This window comes from Sebastes umbrosus, chromosome 13, assembly GCF_015220745.1.
Source record: "Sebastes umbrosus isolate fSebUmb1 chromosome 13, fSebUmb1.pri, whole genome shotgun sequence".
NCBI classification, from domain to species: domain Eukaryota; kingdom Metazoa; phylum Chordata; class Actinopteri; order Perciformes; family Sebastidae; genus Sebastes; species Sebastes umbrosus.
Window position 1 is genome coordinate 6,639,842 of NC_051281.1, and position 22,713 is coordinate 6,662,554.

At 39.1% G+C, this 22,713-nt stretch overlaps 4 protein-coding genes across 4 annotated transcripts; 3 read left to right on the plus strand and 1 right to left on the minus strand.

Annotated features, from left to right (window-relative positions):
• The first annotated feature begins 89 nt into the window (after positions 1-89).
• On the plus strand, positions 90-1,505 carry LOC119500561 (trace amine-associated receptor 13c-like). The gene is made up of 2 exons (XM_037790339.1): positions 90-409; positions 686-1,505. Exons 1-2 carry the CDS (start codon positions 237-239, stop codon positions 1,503-1,505), a joined length of 993 nt encoding a protein of 330 aa, XP_037646267.1. The 5' UTR covers positions 90-236.
• Positions 1,506-3,535: 2,030 nt separating this feature from the next.
• LOC119500542 (trace amine-associated receptor 13c-like) lies at positions 3,536-5,958 on the minus strand. Its single transcript, XM_037790316.1, has one exon. The coding sequence runs from the start codon at positions 5,371-5,373 to the stop codon at positions 4,513-4,515; it is 861 nt and encodes a 286-aa protein (XP_037646244.1). The 5' UTR covers positions 5,374-5,958; the 3' UTR covers positions 3,536-4,512.
• Positions 5,959-9,042: 3,084 nt separating this feature from the next.
• Positions 9,043-20,135, plus strand: LOC119500407 (alpha-tectorin-like). Its single transcript, XM_037790113.1, has 19 exons — positions 9,043-9,260; positions 10,029-10,097; positions 10,749-10,846; positions 11,959-12,186; positions 12,313-12,396; positions 12,587-12,692; positions 12,830-12,959; positions 13,469-13,706; positions 14,763-14,919; positions 15,574-15,661; positions 15,785-15,847; positions 15,996-16,198; positions 16,528-16,662; positions 17,178-17,365; positions 17,688-17,842; positions 17,962-18,207; positions 18,303-18,465; positions 18,585-18,674; positions 19,443-20,135. The coding sequence occupies exons 2-18, from the start codon at positions 10,052-10,054 to the stop codon at positions 18,672-18,674; spliced, it is 2,418 nt and encodes an 805-aa protein (XP_037646041.1). The 5' UTR covers positions 9,043-9,260; positions 10,029-10,051; the 3' UTR covers positions 19,443-20,135.
• An 869-nt stretch (positions 20,136-21,004) lies between these two features.
• On the plus strand, positions 21,005-22,255 carry LOC119499663 (trace amine-associated receptor 7f-like). Its single transcript, XM_037788810.1, is given in 3 exon segments — positions 21,005-21,168; positions 21,170-21,252; positions 21,445-22,255. Coding segments are annotated over 3 exon segments (981 nt in total). The 5' UTR covers positions 21,005-21,081.
• Positions 22,256-22,713: the final 458 nt, after the last annotated feature.

Here is a 22,713-nt window from a genome sequence, read left to right on the forward strand (position 1 = left end):
AAACTCCCATTACTTTCTGAGACAGAATAGAGACAGAATACACCAAGTGCGAGATGGAGGGAAGTGATGAAGACTGAGATGAAGATGACCGCAGACAGCAAAGTGGAGGGGAGGGACTTCAGTCTCTGGAGTCACTGGAGAGAAGTAGTAGCAGTAGTAGGAGAGATAAATCAGTTGTACAACAGAGAGCTTTGGTGAAAAAGCTGCCAGTAGCTTCTTGCCACCTCTGTCTGAAGATGGACACACCAGAAGGAGCTGAACTCTGCTTTCCACAACTCCTCAACAGTTCCTGCAGGAAACCCATGCCGCTTCAGTCCGATGGCATGCTTGTTCTCATTCTGCTGTCTTTCATTTCTCTGCTCACTGCAGCTCTCAACATGCTGGTCATCATCTCTATCTCCCACTTCAGGCAGAGATAAACTCACTCACCATAAACTAACATATTTTTATCTTGAAAATTTACAAGAATTACATGTCTTCCTTTTAATGTGCATGTTCCAGCTAATAATGAATCCGTGTTTAATCCTATTTTTTTTTAAATATTCAAACACAATGTTGTGTGACAAAATATCTAAAGCAGGCACTCCAGAATACATTCATGCACATAAGAATGTCTTTGCTACTGCTGCTGTTGCTAACAAGCATTGATGATAATCTCATAAGCGATGCTATTCTTCCTCTCCAGGCAGCTCCACAGCCCCACCAACCTCCTCCTCCTCTCCCTGGCTGTCTCAGACCTCCTTGTGGGCCTCCTGCTGATGCCGGTTGACATCCTCTTAACAGAGGCTTGCTGGTTCCTGGGTGACCTCATGTGTGCTCTGTATTATGTTGTAGATTTTATCATTACCTCTTCTTCGGTTGGAAATATGGTGCTCATATCAATTGATCGTTATTTGGCTATTTGTGACCCTCTACATTACACCACAAGAGTTACTATGGACAGAACAAAAATCTGTGTTTGCCTGTGTTGGATTTGCTCTATTCTCTATAACAGTCTCATTTTACAGGACTTTTTGAGACAACCTGATTCACAGAATTCCTGCTATGGAGAGTGTGTAGTTGTCCTTAACCATATCACAGGAAATGTTGACTTTGTCTTCACCTTTATCGGCCCAATTACTGTCATCATAGTTCTGTATATGAGAGTATTTGTGGTGGCTGTGACTCAGGCTCGTGCCATGCGGTCCCACATTGCAGCGGTCACTCTACATCGTCCAGTGGCTGTAACTGCTAAGAAATCTGAGATGAAAGCAGCCAGGACTCTTGGTGTTGTTGTAGTTGTGTTTCTGATATGTTTCTGTCCATATTATTCTCCATCCCTTATAGGTGAAGAAATTGAAGACAGTAGTTCGTCCTCAACATTTGTAGTCTGGTTGCTGTATTTCAACTCCTGTCTTAACCCTGTGATCTATGCCTTTTTTTACCCCTGGTTTAGAAAATCGATTAAACTCATAGTTACTCTTAAAATACTGCAACCTGACTCTTGTGATACTAAAATACTGTAGAGGCAGACTGGTGAGTAAATATCAATAAAGCTTTCTTTGAAGATGGAAATGTATTTGCTGTTGTTATTGAGTCACTGAAGTAAAATCAAAAGGTGTAATGGCTGGAGAAATAATTATTCTTGTTTATATTTCCAAACCTTCATGAATCATTTTCAATATCAGTCAATTGTGTTCATTGTCATTATCACATCTGAAACTGTCTATAATCCAACATGCTTCATATTGTGGCACTGATATTCATGTCCTTATTTTAGGCCTTTAGCTTACTGCACAGTAATAGTGGATATTTGTGTATTGGGAGTTTAGTGAAAGCGTAGTAATAGGGTACAGTATATACATTTTTGTTTAATTAGATATACATGTAATAACAATAATGTTAGTAATACTTTGTGAATCATGCAATAAATGCAGGGACTGGTGTTTTTCTACTGAGGGCTAAATTCTGAAACCAACATTATATGTACGTGCTTCAGTTGTTGAAGAGTAATTGTGTATTAATCTCTTATAATTAAACTGCATAGGGACCCACAACAACATTTAATGTGTAGGACCTGTTAGACATTAGTTTTTCCTCATTTGCATTGGCTCAATTCTTGAATGAGAATCATGTTTTTCAAAACAATAAGTTGAAATCTCTGAACAATTAGTTTGTTGTTCACAACAGATCAGAATTTCTTTCACATTTTGGCACGTGTGCAAAAGAGTATGTACAATTGTCTAAATTTGCACAGTAACCACAAAACTAATAAGTTGTAAAATCTGTAAAATTCCTGTAAAATCATATTCTATAAATCAGAAGAGCAGATTCAGAAAACTTTTAAATAATGTTTCATTAATTATATTTGTTCACAAATACTAAGTATTTTACGAAAAGAATGTGAACCCTTGTCGATAAATTACAGCACCTTTGTTCTCACCACCTACTGTTAAAAACCCCCAGAACAAAGCAGATATTTGTATGTATTGGTGCCTTCAAATGAAACTCGTATTTACAACATGGGAAGTCGTGTATACGATATGCTAAGCAACGGCAATATTAATGTTACTGTCGGTGTCTAGAAGCCACAGAGGCTAACAATTTAGCAAGTGGGTAACATAATGTAGTAAATGCAAAGGCATAATGACAGAGGAAAAAGATGAGGCCATTGGGAATATCAACATTTTCCTCAGACCTATTATAAAATTACAAAAAAAAACAATATACAACTAAAATTACAATATATTAACTTATTGTGCACTGAAAAGATTAACTTCTATGTTCTCCGCCATTTCTGACAACGTCAACAAACACGTCACAACTTGTGAACTCTGAGCTTTCAGAAACTCTCCACTTACAAGGTTGTGAATACCACATGAGGGGGGCGTTCATATGGACTCTTCTAGTAAACGTGGTAAACACGACCCCATTTGAACCACCATAAGAAACATTTCCAGGGTTGACTGCCGTGGTGAAAAATAACATTTTGACCAACGACGAAAAGAAAAAAATGTCATTTTGGTTGCATTGGCCAGTTTACTGACACAATGACTAGCTTTTGAAGCATGAATGAAGTGTTTTGGGTGAGTTACTACATTTTGCTGACATGCAATATAGTTGTGATGTCCCATGAAACAGTTTTGAGAATAATGACCTTCACTATGGCCAACATTCCTCTTGCTTGATATAGAAGCTCCTGCCATCACCCTTCACCAAAACACTGTGCTCATAATACAAGTTGTATTGTTGTAAACACAGGCCTTAGTTGAAGCAGCTTGATCAGGGACTTAAATACACTGAAGCGCTATACTCAAGCTAAAGTGAGTGCACTCAAATTATCTTTATAATATGTATGCCTTCTAGTTATTTCTTACTTATATCAACAGTTTTCCCTAGGTATGAGACTAACATGATGTTACCACAGATATTCACACTGGGATGAAAAATACTGAGATAAATGTGAGAATTGCAAAATGGTTAGAAATAAATAAGCTTTCATAACATTTTAAGTAGTTGTTTTATTATATTTGCAGAATAAATAAAGTGTGAAAAATGTCAGTAAACACAGCAGAAATCTCTTTTCTTTAGATTTGTGTCTATTTCCTCAGAATGTTGAGACCTAGAAAAAGTTATATCAATACAGTATTTAATAAAAAAATATCTGTTGTTTACAAAACTCCTCATTTAATTTAGTGTGTTATGTTTGTGCCAACGTATCCTTCTCATCTCAGAAAGCTTTATTAAGCTACCATTGCAACAATGCTATCATGCATTTGCCAACAACCGATTTGCATGACACATTAAATTATTTTCTTGTCTTTAGTTTGCCTTACCAACTTCCTTACATAACTTTTGTGTGTCACCTCATTACTTTACTGAGCTCCTGACCCCATTAATGCTCTGGCAAAGTCTTAGATCAGTCAGCTCAATAAAATGTTTTCAATTTTTTTTGAAAACCTATAAAAAGGCTTTAATATCACCTGAATTATAATTCTGTTGTAAAAGTTTCTTGTATACACTTTCATTGTCTTCTTGCCTCTGCTCGGCTTTTTATTGTTTCTTCAATAAATGTATTTATTATTTTTTTCTGTAAGATGCTTTAAAATAAACATTTAAACTGATCCTAGTCAAACACGTTCTCATCCCAATTTGTCATAGAATTGAGAATGGGCTGACTATTCCAATAATAACCATCGTATGTATGTGACATACAGTATGTATAATATCTTATTTGCTAAACTATTGTTGAATGTCTGTAATTTAAAAGATGGGAAACAGACAATAAACAACAGACGCTCATGGAGACTGACTCATTCAATCAATCACTATTCCATATTCCTGTCACAAACCATTAAAGGTATCCCTTTGCCAGTTTCCTCACATATTTAGGTTGTGTAATTCACTGAATCAACAACATGAAGAAATCATTTATCTGCATAGACAATTACACCTTTTCATTACCTAACAACATTGCTATATGTGGGCCTCAAACATTTTAAGAGCATTTCTTTGTACACACACACTCTCTCTCTACAGTATGTTGGCATCACAGGAGCCAGGCTGCAGTATCTGAAGTGTAACAATGAGTTTAATAGATTTTCTAAACCAGGGGTAAAAAAAGGCATAGATCACAGGGTTAAGACAGGAGTTGAAATAAAACAGCCATATTACAAAGGCAGCAGATGAGGCATTGATGAAGGTGTCCTGGCCTGTAATTGCAACAAAATAATATGGACTGAGACATAATAGAAACACGACAATAACAACACCAAGAGTCCTGGCTGCTTTCATCTCAGATTTGTTAGCAGTTACAGTCACTGAATACTGGAGAGTCACAGCTGCAATATGAGACCGCATGGCACGAGCCTGAGTCACAGCCACCACAAATACTCTCATATACAGAACAATGATGACAGTGACAGGACCAATAAAGGACAAAAAAAGATCTGCAAGTCCAGCAGCATAATCAATAACAACCATACACTGTCCAAAGCAGGAGTTATACCTGCCTGGTTGTTTCAGGTTATTCTTAAACCGCACAATGTGAAAAACAGCAGAACACATCCAACACAGGCAAACACTGACTTGAACTCTTTTTTGAGTGATTTTGGTGGGGTAACGGAGAGGATCACAAATAGCCACATAGCGGTCAACTGATATGAGCACCATGGTTCCTATGGAGGCAGAGGTAATAATATAGTCAGAAACATAATACACGGCACACAAGATGGGACCGAAATACCAGCAGCCATCTATGAGCACAGTTTGAAGCAACATGAGGAGGCCCACACAGAAATCTGAGACAGCCAGAGAGAGGAGGAGGAGGTTGGTGGGGGTCTGGACCTGCCTGGAGAGATAACAGAGCAACATGCTTATCATTATCTGTAGCATCAATTGTCATATCAGCAAGTAAAATCCATGACTGAAACACAAATACTTCATTTACTTGTAGTGTGAGATGGAGATTATGACCAGCATGTTTAGAGTCGCAGTGAGCAGAGAGATGGAAGCCACCAGAATGTGAATGAGTATGGCTGCAGAGTGAGGACGCCTGCTCTTCCTGCAAGAAGTGTTGAGGAATTGTGGAAAGCAGAGTTCAGTTTCTTCCAGGGTCTCCATCAACAGAGATAGGACATGACAAGCTGCTGAACACTGGCAGCTCTCTGAGGTCGCAGGTCTCCTCCAAGTATTCATATTAGATTTATCTCTCTCCTCCCCGTCCCACCCCCATCTTTTCCTCAGGTGACTATACTTTCTGCAGCAATCTTCTTCATCTGTTTTCATCATGCTCTTCCCTCTATTTTGTATTCCCTTCGTCTCCTTTCTTCCAAACATATCTGCGACAACATATTATGCATTGCGAGATACGTATAGGCACCCATGTTCTTGTTGCTAAAGTAGATTTGCGAGTATTGAAATTTCCCATTAAAGGCCAAAATTAAAACATTCATATTTTAAAGTATCATGGCATGGAAATTAAATACAATTTGACTTGGAATATAGAGTAGTTATAAAAGTAATCTTGCATGAAACAACTAGTTTTACGAAACAGGGATTATTACTGAAAACAAGGACCTGTCAGCCCTGGGTAGAAAGTTAGTGATGTCATTGTTCTGAACTGCATCCCAGTGTGATGTCACAACTGTAGAAACACCTGGACAGAAATGGAGAAGTGGTCCCGAGCTATTAAGTTGCTAGCTTTCTTCAAACACCCGTACATCATTGCTTACTCCCTATTAGAAGCATACATTTTAAGATATATGAATTCCTGGATGCCTACGGGCAATTTGCAACAGCCTGGGTGCAAAAACCCTTGACCCTGCCAAAATACTATCATAAGAGCAAAGTTAGCAAAGGTAAGAGTTAGCCAAACAAGTTAGCATTGCTGTTGGTTTGGTATGTCAAGTTCACTGAAAACTAGTAAGTGTCTGAATGTTTTGACAAACTTTGACAAGCATGAATTTAATACAATATCAATGATATACACTAACCAATCAGTTTGGTAAAAAGCTTTGAAAAGGTTTGAGTAGGTGAGTTGCTGTTTTCATGGAGACCCATAGTTTTTTAGAGCCTGGAGGTTTTTCTTTATAACCCCCCATGATGTTCTCTAGGTTCTTTCAGCCTCTGGTTCAACACCAAAGTACAGTTTTTAGTTGTAGGTGGTCATTGGTCTTAGCAGCGTCACTTTAGGATTAGGCCACAAAACCACTATAGTTAGGTTTAGGAACGTGACGCACGGGACAGGAACAGCACTGGATGAAAGCCTTGTGTTTTTTGGACCCATCCACTCCCGGCACACTTGAGTGTTTACTGTTGCCGCTGATGGGTTTAGGTTAATGGAATGCGGTGCTTCTCATACTGGCGCTAAAGGGTGCCGTATGCAGCGTAACCGAACCGTGATGGGCGTGACAGAGCCTCGGTGTTTAGCACCCTGGGAATGGGAACAGGCTGGCTTTTCCTGTTAATACAGTCCTTCACTTCCTTTGTGATGTAAAGTTTGTTGTTGGGGTAGAATTTTGTCTTTTCTGGGATGACAGTGTCAGTGTCTTCCAGGCTCCCAAGAACCACCAGCAACGAGGAATTTGCAGCCCTTAAAAAAGGTTTAGTTAAAAAGAATGTCTTTAGGGTACGCTTACAGCAAACAGTAAACAAAAGGAAGTTAAACAACTTAAACATACCTACTAAAAAAAGAAAGGAAACAAAAGACAAATTAATAACCAAACTCCTAACCAAAAGCAAGAAAAAAAAAAGGCTTAAAACAAAAATGCTACCCACCCCTACCTAACCTGGGCTGTTATATAGATTGACAAACTTCAGTACATTTCACTTGGTGTGTTCTTGCTGGCAGTCTGGCTGGAAGAGGAAGGGGAAACCAGCCTTTTAAACCTCTCACTTGAGGCTGGAACCAATCAGCTCCCTGGATCAACCCAAAAACTCACATGCAATCAATCAACCACTCAGCCAAGCTTACCTGCAGCTCATCATACACACACAAACACACACACCCAAATATTATAAATTAATATTGATCCTTCCTGACACAAATGTGAAGCTTAATTTAAAAAGGATTGTGCAAAACAAGGAATAGAAGTCCTACTGAGTCAAAAGTAGCTAAATACACCTATGAAAATAATGTGCTGACATTCAATCTTACTGGAATTTGGAGTTCACGTGATGTTTGTGTGTGCTTTCGTGACGTGATGTGATGTGATGTAACTCTCTAAAGCTGTTCAACTGGTGCTCAGTTTGTGACTGACTGGCCACACCTCGGCTTAACATCTGTCAGAGTTCTTCGCAGGAGGTAAAAGTCATCAGTGTCAGCACTTATAATAGAGCTGTCAAACTCTTTCCTGCCCTGCTACATTCCAGACCAGATCTTTCTCAGTTTGAACTGAACATTTGAGCTTTAGGATTTTTTCTTTTGTGTTGTGCAGGTTTTTTAAACACACCACATGTCCAACCAGTTAGGGATCACACACGTTATGTGTGTTTGAAAACTAAATATAGCACAGACAGACTCTATTGTGAAATTACAAATTTGACCCAAAACCCAAACTGTAACTAATGCAGGGTACACATTAAGCTGATTTGGTGTCTGATTTCCCCCTCCCCTATAATGGTCAGAAAAACCCGGATTTTTTGATAGTTCTATAGATTATCTTTCCAGATATTCTTGTGGTGTGAAATATGTTAAGAGTGTTTTTTTTTACATTCCCCAACTGGCTCAGAAGTCCATCCTGGCCGCACCGATCTCAAATCGTAAATGTTAAACATGCTCAATATTCACGATCAGATATCCTGTTGTGTGTGGGGAACCCCGAGACAATTGAGAGCCAAGCTGACTGAAGAAGGAAGGACAACCACCGCCGTCATTTCGGCCGTGGCTAATGCATGAGCTAATGCAAAACAAAAAGTAGTAGTAAGATGGACCTCAGAAGTGGAGGACCAACTTGTTGATTCGTGGCAAGTGTTTATTTAACATGTCTCAATGACTTCATCCATCCATCCTTGGTGAATTTTCAGTACAAAGTAAAAACTAACATCGCGAATTCTTCCTGCTCGTCGCCCACCGTGTTTGTTTACACTAAAGTCACGTTTGATCTCGAGAGATTTTGCGAGATCTCTTGTTGTTCATGAGTGAATCTGTTAGTGTGGTGTTCTGTTTTGGCCAAATCGTTGCTCTCCACACACTATAGGAACCAAACTATTACATTTAACATAACCTGTCGTATGCGTGGGGTCGCTCACATTTTCACGCTCTGTTAAGATATGAAAAGTCTTTAGTCTGGCCTTAAGAATTACTAATTAATACATTTGCGGAGGCCATGTCGGTACTGTATACTCTCCTATATATTGTATGTTTTGATTAAATATAAGACTCTTTAATCTGCATTTCTTAATAAAATAAGTTATCTTAATATGTTTTTGTGCTCCTTCAAAATGGATCTTTACACTGACAGCAATGAGGCGTTGAAAAATGTGACACCTAACACTGTCAAGTTGTTCTCACAGTCTGCATCAGTATCTCTCAGTTAATTACAGATGATTTGGAAACTGGAATGTTCCGTGACAGAAGACAGTTTGAAGAAGACAAAAGGTTACGAGAATGTGAATTTCTTCACTGTGCTGGCGAGTAAACAAGACGGTGGACAATGTATATCCTCCAGACAGAGAGGCGAGGCAGGCAAATCAGTCTGAAGTGTTGAAGCGTCCAGAGAAACTTCTCCTCAAACACAGAGCTGCTCAACTTCCCTGCTCTCCTACAATTCCTCCAGAGGGTAAGACAACCTGGAAACTTTTGGTTCACATCTTGTCTGCACATTTTGTAATTACTCTGACTCTTACCACAGCTTTTAGGATAGCTTAATTTAGACTAGAAAAAATATTTTGGGGTCATTTCTTAAAACATAAAACAAAGATACAAAATATAATGCAAAATCTACTAAATATAAGAATGCATACTCAGACAAGGAAATAAACATGCAAGGATATTTATAGCGACATTAATAACCAGCTAATTTTGCAGACAAACAGAAGGATCGATCTTTGCACACCTGTATACAGACAGGTGCTCAAGAGATAAAGTCATGTCTCAACATAAGAAGTCAACTCAATCAGCTCATTTAAACTGCTCTCATATATAGGTTTTCAATGACTTTCCCCAGTCATTACTGACAAGAAGGAAAGGGTCATTTATACATAAAGGTTAATATCTGCTGTTTGGACCAACAAAAAAAAAAAAAAGAAATCTGACTGTTCATTTCTTTTTGTCCTTTGTTTTCCTTTTAAATGAGTATTACATTTTCTAAAGGTCTTTCTTTTGCTTAAAGCTGTAATAAAGACTGGATTTATTTAATCACAATGGAAAAGTATCTAACAGAATACATATGTATATTTAAAAAAAATACATTTACTTATTATTTTGAGGAAATGAAGATAAAACAGTCTAATTTAAATGCCTACATATTTTATTTGCGAATATTTAGACCTTCACTATATGCATGTATACCCAAGTTTAAGTTATGTCTACTCCAACTGTGTTTCAGGTCCCTGTCAGCAGACAGCCAACATGTTCTGCTTCATACTGTACCTGGCTGCACTCAGCCTGATACCAGGTAAGAAGGCTTCACAACTCAAAGAAACACACACACACACACACACACACGCACACACACGCACACACACACACACACACACACACACACAGACTTTATTCACACTGCATCCATTTTGTTATTTGCCAGAGAACCAGTATTGACTGCAGGAAGTTATCGTGCCCAGCCAAGAACTAGTGTGGCACATGTAAAACAGTGATTTGTCATTATTTTAAGTGAGCTTTAGAGGTGCTAGCTGGTAGATTCTGTTACTTTTGGACAAAGCCAGGCTGACTGTCTCCCCCTCTTTCCAGTCTTTATGCTAAGCTAAGCTAACCAACTGCTGACTCCTGCTGCATATTTAGCGAACATGAGAGTGGTATCAATCATCTCACGTAATTCGCAGCAAGAATGCAAATGAGTGTATTTTCCAAAATGTCTATTATATTATATATATATTTTTAAAGCTATTTTCCTAACCTCAGGCACAGATTAGTGAGGCTATATGGTAAAGAGGCACAAGTTGATCATCCTTGATTGGAGCCTTTGGAAAGACTTTGGATAAAGATTGTTCCTTCTTTTTTTTCAAATTAGAGGAAAATTAATGCATATAACTAAAAAAATAAACTTATGCAGAATGTTAACTTGTGTAATGTGTCTCTATATCTTCAGGTACTGCTGCAACAAACCAGACATTTACCAGTTCTGGGGAGATGAACATCACCTCGTGCCCCATCACCTATTATGGACAGAAATATGACAAAGTCTATGTGAGTAATATAAATGCCTTGAACTTTTGTGCTTGGTCTTTTCCAATGCATAAATAATAAGATTCAGTACTTGGGCACTGGCATGAACCAGAACATGGTGCTGTTTACACCTCACCAGTGAGTTATGAGTTACAAAATGTGACCAATATGTGTCTCTTTCTGGGTAATTTGCATATGCAGGGTGTGGAGTCGAGTGAGAGCAGGTGAAAAAATGTCACAGCTAAAGGGGATGTGCACATACTTAAGCCACAATTTAGCCTACAAAAAGAAGCCAACATCTTAACTTATGTTACACAATATAAAATATGGTGTAAACGCACAACATTTTTGGAAATAACTTGTTCTTTCATGCATCTTGCATGTGTAGCATGTGTGGTTGGCACCCAGACTGTTCTCCTTCAGAACAATTCAAGATATTCAGACCGTTTTATTTCTCTTTTTATTCTTTTTTTTTTTTCCTGCAATTGTCCAGCAACATGTGTCAATTTCCGCTCGTTACATGCATACAGTCTTTTCAAAAGTAACTACAGTCTTCACAGGAAACAACTTCCTTAAGTTTAGACAAGAAAGCTACTTAGTTTGGCTTAGGAAAAGATCAACTTGGTTAGGATTAGGCAACAAAACGACTTAGTTTGGTTTATGAACATATTTTGGTTTGGCTTAAAATAACTCTGGATGTGGAATTACTCAAGTACGTAACTTACGTAAAAAATCAATCAACGTTGACTTCTGGTTTCACACGAGACACGAACGTCGGTCTCCTGGGCGAAAGTCCGGTAATTTTTTTACCCAACCATCCACCCCGACTTCCTCCCTACATGCCATTTGCCGCTATTTATATTTCCTGGTTCACAATTACGTAAATTACACACAAATTGATTTTGTGGGATATCAAATTTCGTAGGTAGCCTACAGCTACAAATAGTGTTACATAAAGAGAGAAAGAAGTGGCCGCAAAATGAGACTGATGAACTCTTGGAGTCAATAAAATAAAAATAATTTCGAGCAACAATTTTCAACTGCCGAAATAAATAAATAAATAAATAAGCCTTTTTTCAGTCTAAACTGTTCTTGTTAGTTATTTATTGGTTGTGTCTCTTATTTTTCAACAGGTGGCTTTCGATGCTAACAAATTTGCCGTTTGCTTCAATGGCTTATACAAACCTGGAATCAAAAATGACTGTATCTTGATGTCTGGAGGGACAGCTGACAGAGGTGACCTGGCAGTGCTTACTAAAGAAATACCCACTGGATCTGGGGTTCATAAACTTCTGCCAAACCTTAAGAACGCCGGGAAATGTGTCAACGTAATACCTTTAAAAGACAGTCAACATTCGGAAGTGAGTGTTTTTCAGTTACAGTGTTTACCAGTGTTACTTTCCATTGTTTTCAAATCATAGCTTTTTCTAAAGACTTAACCATTTCTTAGTAGTCACTGTGTTTTTGTGTCTATTTTCTGTTTTCAGATTGAACAAGTTGAACTTGGCAACTTTGGGACACAAGCAATTCTGGCAATCAGGACATATTCTGGGTACCCACATGTTGATGTTGTAAGTACAATATTTAGAGAATGATTGGATATGCTTCCTCTACCTATTTTGTCAGTGTGCATCTAAAGGATGGGACTGTTAAATTCTGCTACATGCACCTTTTGACACTTTTTCTTGAAAAGCCTGGATTCAAGAGCGCAACCCTTTCATAATATTTATACAGTTGCTATGATTTTCTGTCACTTTCCAGGAGGCAGATGCACAAGTCGATGGTCTGACAGTTTCTAAACAGACATTCCAGACATCTGATACAAGCAAAGGTGTCATCACAGATGTGAGTGGATGCAGACTTTCAGGTAAGCAAATTCAGTGGTTCTGAAAGTGCAATTTTATGCCTCAAAAGCAAAAAGTTGCTGTTATTTAATTGGCTTAAACACCTGTGAGTAAGGTCTGACTTTTTAAACTACCTACATAAACTTTTCTTAACTCCTAGGTGTTGTTTATAAGACAAATACGACAGTATGGGACCCAAGCAAATGCTCTACCGTATCCTGTGATGTGAATGGAGTTGCTAGTGCCGTCAGTGATTGTGGACCAATGGAGCGTTGCCAGGGCGATGGGAGGTAAATATTTGAAGAAATTATACAAAAACATTAGTGAGGACAGGAGGAGAATCTCAACACTGATTGGCTTTCACGACACAGCGTTATGTGAATACGTGAATTGCGCAAACTCTTTGAATTCTCGTCTTTTCGTGTCTTTGCATGTGTTTACGCTGCGTGAAAAGTTTGCACACCATTGCATTCGCGTGGAGTTCAACTTTGGAGAACCAAATATCGCCTCAGCAGGCGATGGTCACTTGCCATTAGTGCATATGTGACCTCTGACCTCTTTACTGTTGGTTGCTTGAATGTTGTTTTGATAAACCAATTTGTACTGTGCCATCAAAATGGATATAATTCCTATATATATATATACATATATTTCCATGCATTAATACAACTTCACTTTTATTTTATGACTTTTGTTTTATTTTTGTTTTTTAATCTCGAGTGCCTCCAGTGTTTCAGTCTTTACCAAACTCTGATGGTCTTGTTTTCTGTTTGTATCTGTCTCTCCCTGCCTCCTTCAGTTGCGCGTCGATGTGCTCTGTGACCGGCTCCACTGTCATCGATTTTGTTGGCGGAGTTCACTCTGTCCTGGACCGGTGTGGGTACACTCTGATGGAGCCCTCAGCGATCCCAGGCTTCCGGGTGCTGGGAGTTTTCCAGGAAAGACGCCGTAAAGATGTTAGTTTTTTGGATCGTGTGATACTGCAGCTGGGGACGGCAGGTGTTCAGATTTCCCTGGAACAAGGTGGCAGGGTTCAGGTAAATTATCTACTGCCAAAATCTCATCCATCACTGATAATCAGGCAGTCGGTGATCAAGGTTGTTATGGGCCCTTAGGCTGCAATATATTTATACCCCTTTTAAATACATGTTCTGTGTCAGTGTCTCTTGGTCCAATTGATAATCAGGCACAAATTCAAATCAGCACACACAGCTCGATATCAGCACACAGATGACCATGATAAAAACTGTTCTCAAAACAGAACAATGTCTTGGGTATTTAGAGCTCTCTTGCACAAATGCATCTAAAAATATAATTATTTTGGGGAGCATTTTTGCCTTTATTTCGCAGTGTAGAGAGAGAGAGAGAGAGAGAGAGAGAGAGAGAGAGAGAGAGAGAAAGAAAAAGAGGGTATGATATGCAACAAAGGTCCCCAGGTGGAATTGAAGCAGGGTCATCTGTACCAGTACTTTAATACCTTAACATATTTTAACGAATACAGTTATTGTCTAATATATGACCACTTTTAGAACCCTAAAAGGAGAAAGAAAAGATAAACAAAAGACTAAAAAAATCTGTCCAAGCTCATGTAATGACAGGAAAAGGAAGACTTATAAGCACATACAAGTGTCTATAAGTATTTCCAACCACACTTTATCATATCATTTAGTAGTCAGTGGTGTAATATAATCCAGCTATTATACAACTATAATCCAGAAATATAATGATTCTGAAATGGGCCATTCTGCATAATGAATACATTTGCTTTGGTACTTTAAGTATATTTTGATGCTAATACTTTTGTACTTTTACTTAAGTAATATTTTGAATGCATTACTTTTCCTTGTAACAGAGTATTTTACATTGTAATATTGCTACTTTTGCTTAATTAAAAGGTCTGAATACTTCTTCCAACACTGGAAGTAGTTATAAAACCCAAATGGTACTACACAAGGCCACTCAACCTCTAGAGGGCAGACTGCAACACTCCATGATTTGAAGCACCATTTGTGCCAAAAATACATATGGTGACTGCTTTGTGTCTTTGTGTATTTGTGTCTCTTCTATCACTGTGCTCCTCTGTTGTGATGAAGCTGAATGACAAAGTGCTGACACTCAACGCCACAGCTCAGGTGATCCACGGTGTGGAGGTCTCCAGAGTCCAGACAGGAGTGACTGCTAAGATATCAGCCTCCAACTACACGGTTTCTGTCCTCTTTGATGGTTACACAGCACTAATCCACATGACAGGTACACACAAATTAAAACCTGAAGGCAATCTATAGGCTTTGAAAAATTGTGGTTCATATCATATCCCTCTCTTCTTCCTCATACACAGAATATTACTATTAATATATAATATTATATATATATATATAGGGCCTCTGTGTGGAATTTTGCATGTTCTCCCTCGGTAAGTGTGGGTTTTCTCCAGCTTCCTTTCACAGTTCAAAGACATGCAGGTTAGGTTAATTGTTGTCTCTAAATTGCCCATAGGTGTGAATGTGTGTCAGCCCTGTGATTGTCTGGCGACCTCTCTAGGGTGTACCCTGCCTTTTCCAAATTTCAGCTGTGATCAGCTCCAAAGATTTATGATGAGCTTGGTTTGGAGTGGAGCCAGGGACATATATATAAGATTATATCATCTGCATAAAAATGGATATTGAAGTACTGATTAAGAAGAATAATGTTATTTATGTGTAATGTAAATAGTGATATTCCAACAATATAATTTGAGAGGGATCCATTATTATTTAATTTTTTGCTATTGATCCTTTGGATGCTAACATCGATAATCAAAATAAGATACTTTAGGTATTGATGTGCTGCCCTTTAGTGTACTGCTGTGCTCGTCCACTTTATAGGTTTATTGATCTCCCCATGTTCTCTTCTGAAACCGTCCAGGACCAAGTGGAGGACACGTGTTAGGTTTATGTGGCAATTCCAGCAGGTCTTTGATTCAAGAGAAGGTTACTGAACACTCTGCCGCCGGGTAAGACCTCAAACACAATATCTAACCGACTTCTCATTTGAATGAATGGGTTCGAAATATACTGGAGTTCAAGTATTAAGTTGTTGGCCAGTCTTTGATCTTTTGCTGTTTCTTGCCCCACAGCTGTGAGATACAGTATGATGACGCTGCTGATAGTACAATCAACTGCAACACCACAACTGAATGGTAAACACAGATTGCCATGTATCATGTGGTGGTGTCTTCTAACCAGGGATGAATTTGGAATTTAAACACCTAAACCCATTTATCTAGTAAACATGTGCCTTACTGTCCTTGTTGACTTAACTTTCATGTCCCATTTTTACTTTAACAGGTGTAATAGCCTGAAGCAGGCCCCCTTCACTGCTTGCAATAAGCACATCAACCCAGAACCCTTCATAACTGCCTGCACACGCACTTTGTGCAAATACCCTGCAGTGGATGGCCTCAAGTGCCAGTTCCTGGAGTCCTACGCCAGGGCCTGCAGCCACCACAGCAATGTCACGATGGAGAGCTGGAGGTCAAAGACCAGCTGCCGTAAGCCTGCCTTTTAGTATCAATTCACTTATGTTTCAAGATGACCTGATAGGCCTGACATGACCCCCTACATGAATGAATGAATGAATTATAAGACAACCTTGTTTTAAGCACTTTCTTCACCTTTTGTGTCTCTTTTCATTTACCTTTAGGGTAGATATTGTGTGACAGTGCACTTTTTATGCAAATTTCAGAGAATGTAATCAAGTCATTAAACTTAAATTGGTAGATTTCTTTTTTTTGACACCATCCAGTTTCACAAATTAATCACATTCAAACTGGAGGCCATTGTTTTCTTAGTTGTAGCTTTTCTCGATGTGTGTTTGCAGTTGCTGTCCCTCAGGCCTTCTGTCAGGACAGGTTCTGCAGTGCTCACGAGTTCTGTGGTGAGAGCATTGGTGGGGAACCCCGATGCCTCTGTCGGGCCATTTTTGCCTCCAAGTACAGATCAACAAGCACTTTTGGTGAGTCAGCTATGACACAAGAATGTCAAGATTGTCTCAACTACTATTTCATTTCAGGATTTCTCAGAATTGCTGTTTCAGATTTATGGAATAACTGTGGAACATCCTCGCATCGAGGATTCAACCAAATGTTGGGCCATTACTTTTATTATAAATTAAATAGCTTTTGGTTATTACTGCCCTCTGTTTAGCAGTAAAAAAAGTGCTATTTTTAAGCTTAAACGGTATAAAATCTTGCTTTTATGTTCCTGTGTTTATTTGACTTGCATGTTAACTTTATTGGGACAAATGTAGAGCTTTAGCACAAAATATTTATACATATGAGCTATTAATCTTCCCAATATTCTTTCATATAACAACATTCAGAGTTAATGTTAAAGAGATACACAAAAGAGTAATTTAAGAAACTGTAAAGATGTTTTTCAGTGTTGAATTTATGTGTGCATGTTCCTGATCTGTGCTATTTTAAGTCTTTTCAACAAAAGCTAAATGAATGTTTTGTTACGGGTGTTCAGGTGAGCCGACGGTTTGCGAGCACAAATCTGCTTCGTTAAACCTGGCTAATTGTCTCTTGGAGGAGAAATACATCGACTACTCTGTATTACACCTCAATGACCAGGCCTGCAAAGCTGAAATGGACAACTTGACCCACATGGTGACGTTCAACTTCGATAGCGACAACACTTGTGGTACAGTGGTCATTGTGGGTACACTTTTTTTAGTTTACTCTCAAGAAGCAGCCAAATCCCTTTCAACACTAGAAACGTACTGTTTGTAATCCTTCTGTGGTTGCAGGGATGTGGTTAGTATATCCTGTAGCATTGACCTGTGACCTTGTTTTTTTTATAAAGTTGGTGATCTGGGAAAATGTGTCTATTGGTGCAATTAATGAAAGCATCAGCTACTGTTCAGTGACTGCTGCAGCCTAAAATGTTCATATATATTGAGTAGAATATAAAAGTAAATTAACTGTTAGGTGCACCTCAATGTGCAGTGATGATGTCTGTCTCCATGTGACCATTTAGGCAAACAACAGTGAAATTATCTACAAGAACACCATCATGAGACGGAACATCTCCACATTTGGCCTAATCAACCGCCAAAGCCCAGTGCTTATTGACTTCTCTTGTTATTACAGTCAGCCGGATATCGAGAGCTTTTCCATCAAAATCAAACAGAGGTGTGTGGTGGGTGTACAGTATTATCAGAGTTGTCACCCTTTTGTTGCCAAGAGAAAGCTTCACTTTGTTTTTGCGAGCAGACTGAAACCTATAGTGAGGAAGTGTCTTTTCTTTCCAGCTCTGTGATCCAGCAGATGATTTCTGGAAAATGGAATTACAATCTGACCATGACGGCCTACACCGATGCTGAGCGCACAAACACTATCCAGCCAAGCACCGACGTCCAACTGGACGAGAAAATCTGGGTGGAGCTTAAGACGGATGGGCTCGATGAAAACATGGTCGTCGTGGTGACTGACTCCTGCTGGGCAACCGATCAGCCTTCGCCAAGTGGAAGCCTGAGATATGACCTCATCATCGATGGGTGAGACTCACAGAAATTCTCGTGGTGATTAATTAAACCTGTCTTTGTTGTTGTTGGCATGTCCCTGACATGTCTGCTTTCCTGTTTTTGAGCAGCTGCCCTAACTCTGCTGACCAGACGGTGAAAGTGGAAGGCAATGGACTGGGAACGTCCAACTACTTCTCTTTCAAGACGTTCCAGTTCACTGGCGAGACTGGTGACATCTATTTGCACTGCATATTGGAACTGTGTATCACGCAGAATAATGCTTGTGCCCCGGTATGCACAGTTCCTGAATATATCCACATAAATACACATAAACAATGCAAATGCAAATAAACATGTAAATTGTCAAATTTAAGAATGATTAATCTCTCTGTCTTTTAATTGCCTCACAGAGCTGCAGCCAGGGTGGGAGAAGGCGCAGATCTGCTATGTCAAAATATGATGAAAACCCTGCCTTCATCACCATGGCCTGGACTTATTAGGTAAGTGCAACTTTCCTGCTGAACTACAATATATATACTATACTGTTATACTAGAGGTTTACCCAAAGAAATACCATACAAACAAAGGGCAAACTCCCAAAACTAAACAGAAGTCAAGTCAATCTTATTTGTATAGACCAGAACCGCAAATCACAAATTTGCCTCAGGGTGCTTTACAATCTGTACAGGACACGACACCCTCTGTCCTTTACAGTGCGACCCTCTCATCGATAATGAAATCTCCCCCCCAAAAAAATCCTTTTAACAGGGAAAAAAGAAAAACTGGAAGAAACCTCAGGAAGAGCAACAGAGGAGGGATCCCCCTTCCAGAAAGGACAGACGTGCAATATATGTCATGTGTACAGAGTAACAGCATAATGAAAATACAACATAGACAATTCATATTACTAAAATTAATACATATAATGTGAAAATATGTGAGAAGGTGAATCCAGGAGGATGTCAAGAAGCTTCCCAGCATTGCCAAACAGATGGAGCCAGAGCAACACAACCTCCTCTCCACGCTAAAACAGATAGAGCCAGAGCAACACAACTTCCTCTCCACGCTAAAACAGATAGAGCCAGAGCAACACGACCTCCTGTCCACGCCAAATAGATAGAGACAGAAGTATGATTACTGTATGAGCATGTAGCAGGCCATTGCTAAAAAAGCACATGTACTCAGCAAACCTACCCTGGGCGCGCAAATGGAAAAAAGAAATGTATCACCCACAACCAACCATGATTTGGATTTGGTTATCTTCTTAGGTTTCCCTGGAGATTTGGACTGACCAACGAGCTGAAGACCCACAATGATGCCATGATGCTGTTGGTTTTGCCCTGATGAAGAGTCTGGGATCAGTTATCATTGCTGTGAATCTATACCAGCACATATAAGTGTAATAACCAGACTCATATACTGATCTTTTTCTAGCCTTAAATTAGTTTGGTCTTGTTGTGGGTTTCTAGGGTAGTTTCCTCTGAGATGGTGAAAATGTTTTCTACAGCATTGGAGAGATATTGAGTTTTTTAGCAGCTTCTGATGCAGACAAAACCATTAACTGTCAGATTGCCTGGAAGAAAGCATTCACCATTACTTGATAAGTGAACACATAAACATGGATACTGTAAGAATTCTGGGCAAATGTTGTATGAAATATGTTTCAATGTGTGGCTCAACCTTTGGTAATTTACAGACAATAAAGACATGCAAAGTTGATTGTATAAGGTTCTGTAAATATGCATATTAACTTTGAGAAGGAGGTGAAAGTCCCACCATGTTCCTGTAGAGTTTTTTGTGATTGCTGGAACCCAAAAAGGACTGAACTGGACTTGCACAGTTCTACTTGTACAGTTCTACTTCTACTTCTGACCAGGTTTGGACAAAATTGCAAGGTCTTGCAAACAATGTGGGAATTGTACGACATTAAAATTTGCAACCTTCAGTCTGTGGCCTCAACAAGAAAAAAACATGCTACCTTGCATATAATCAATAAAAAGTATAAATGTGAGGGAATATTACATGATCTTTGTGTTTTTTTTGTAATGCACAATATAAGTAGTCAAGTCTAGTCAATTTTATTTGGAAAGCCCAAAATCACAAATCACAAATTTGCCTGAGGGGGCTTTACAATCTGTACAGGATACGACACCCTCTGTTCTTTACAGTGCGACCCTCTCATCGATATGGAAAAACTCTCCCCCAAAAAACCTTTTAAGCAACACAACCTCCTCTTCACGCCAAATAGATAGAGCCAGAGCAACACAACGTCCTTTCCACTAATACTAACTCCATCACAGGTCTAATTCTCCCTGCTGTGTCCTTATAGTTATTCATGCTCAAAATAAGATTAGAGATGTAATTTTAGCTGGTACTAGCTCTGAGGGAGCAGAGTTCATCACACCTTCAAGACTTTGGGCCCTATCTTCATAGCGCTGCAACGACCAGTTTAATCAGCACCTCAACCGCTTGGTATTTTCCTGTCATTGAAATGGAACAGGTAGGAGGAGAGGAACAAACTGGTGGGAGGTTCATTCAAATTAAATTTGCCAGTCTGTTAAAATTGGCATAAGAAAATAGTATTTAATATGGTTAAAGGAGGCATGTCAGTAAAACAGTCTGCATTTATCTATATGAGTGATTCTTACAGAGTATCCCTGCAGTACTTGTGTGTACTGTGTATTCCTGTCATACAGTGAATTTCCTTGCAGTACTCTGAGTATCCCTGCAGTACTGTGTGTAGAGAGAGGTGGGGATTCAAAGAAAAGGTGATGAAGATGCAGATGAAGAGAATGATGCAAGAGAGACAGAGAAGCAGGCGGCAGAAGGACACATAAGCTGTGTGACCATGACATTTGGTGAGAAAGCTGCCAGAGCTAAGCAGCTTCTCTCCTCGTCTCTCTAGTAATGCAGTTGGAAAAAGTTGAACTCTGCTTTCCAGAACTCCTCAACTCCTCCTGCAGGAAGCCGGAGCCTCCTCACCCTAGCATTGTGTTTTTTTCACGTTCTTCTGTACTTCATCTCTTTTCTCACTGCGTCTCTCAACCTGCTGGTCATCATCTCCATCTCACATTTCAGGCACGGAACTTTCACAGCATATGTTAAAATGTTGTTACACTGTCTTTAGATTTACAGGAAGAAGTGGCTTCAGGCTTGCACATGTGCTAGCCCTGAGATCATTACATACTTGCTGGTGTACTATTTTGATTTATTGCGATTTTTAATCAATGCTGCTTTTTGCATGATTATTAATGATATTCTTTCACTCAGGCAGCTCCATACCCCCACCAACCTCCTCCTCCTCTCTCTGGCTGTCTCAGATTTTCTTGTGGGCCCTTTGGTGATCCCAGTTGAAATCTTCCTGGCAAACACCTGCTGGATCCTGGGTGACCTTGTCTGTGTGCTATATTATCTGTTACCTGTCACAATAATCACTGCCTCTGTGATAAACATGGTGCTCATATCTGTTGACCGCTATGTGGCTATTTGTGACCCTCTGCGTTACCCCACCAAAGTCACTCAAAAAGTTGTTACAATATGTGTTTTCCTGGGTTGGATTTATTCTGTTTTCTACAGCATTTTTCTTTTATATGATAACCTGAAGCATCCAGGCATGTATAATTCCTGCTATGGAGAATGTGTGATCCAGATTACAGGAGTTATTGATCTTGTTCTCGGTTTCGCTATTCCCATTACTGTCATCATAGTTCTGAATATGAGAGTATTTGTGGTGGCTGTGTCTCAGATTCGAGAAATGAGGTCCCACATTGTAACTGTCTCACTCAAGCATTCTGACACTGTGAAAGTTAAGAAATCTGAGATAAAAGCAGCCAGGACCCTTGGTGTTCTTATAGTTGTGTTTCTCATGTGTTACTCTCCATATTACTGCATCACTCTCACAGGCTACAATGTCATGATCGGTTCTTCAACTGAGAGATTTATGATTTTTCTGATGTATTGTAACTCTTGTCTAAACCCCATCATCTATGCCTTTTTCTACCCCTGGTTTAAAAAATCTATTAGACTTATTGTTACATTTCAGATACTGCAGCCTGGCTCCTGTGAGTACAATGTACTATAGAGAGACACTGTGGAATGATAGAAAAGGCTGCTGTCCATATGTCGTGTGTGCATATATTAATCTATACATGTATCTGTATGAATCTTTATTAGAGATTATGTGTTAAATGTGTTTAATCCATCCTTAAATAAAATAAATAATAATGATGATTAGAAGAACCCTTCTTCATACTCCATTCTTTAAAAGTTTGTGAATTTTGCATATTATGATAACTATGAATGCATCAAGCACTGATTTCATCCCATACATTTGAGAGAAAACGATTTTCAAAGAACATAATGAATTGAGTTTAGACCAAAACTGACTAGACTAGACTTACTGTTACATTTCAGATACTGCAGCCTGGCTCCTGTGAGTACAGGATACTATAGGGAGACACTGTGCACAAGTGCATCAAGTACTGATTTCATCCCATACATTTGAGAGAAAACGTTTGTAAAAGAACATAATGAATGACC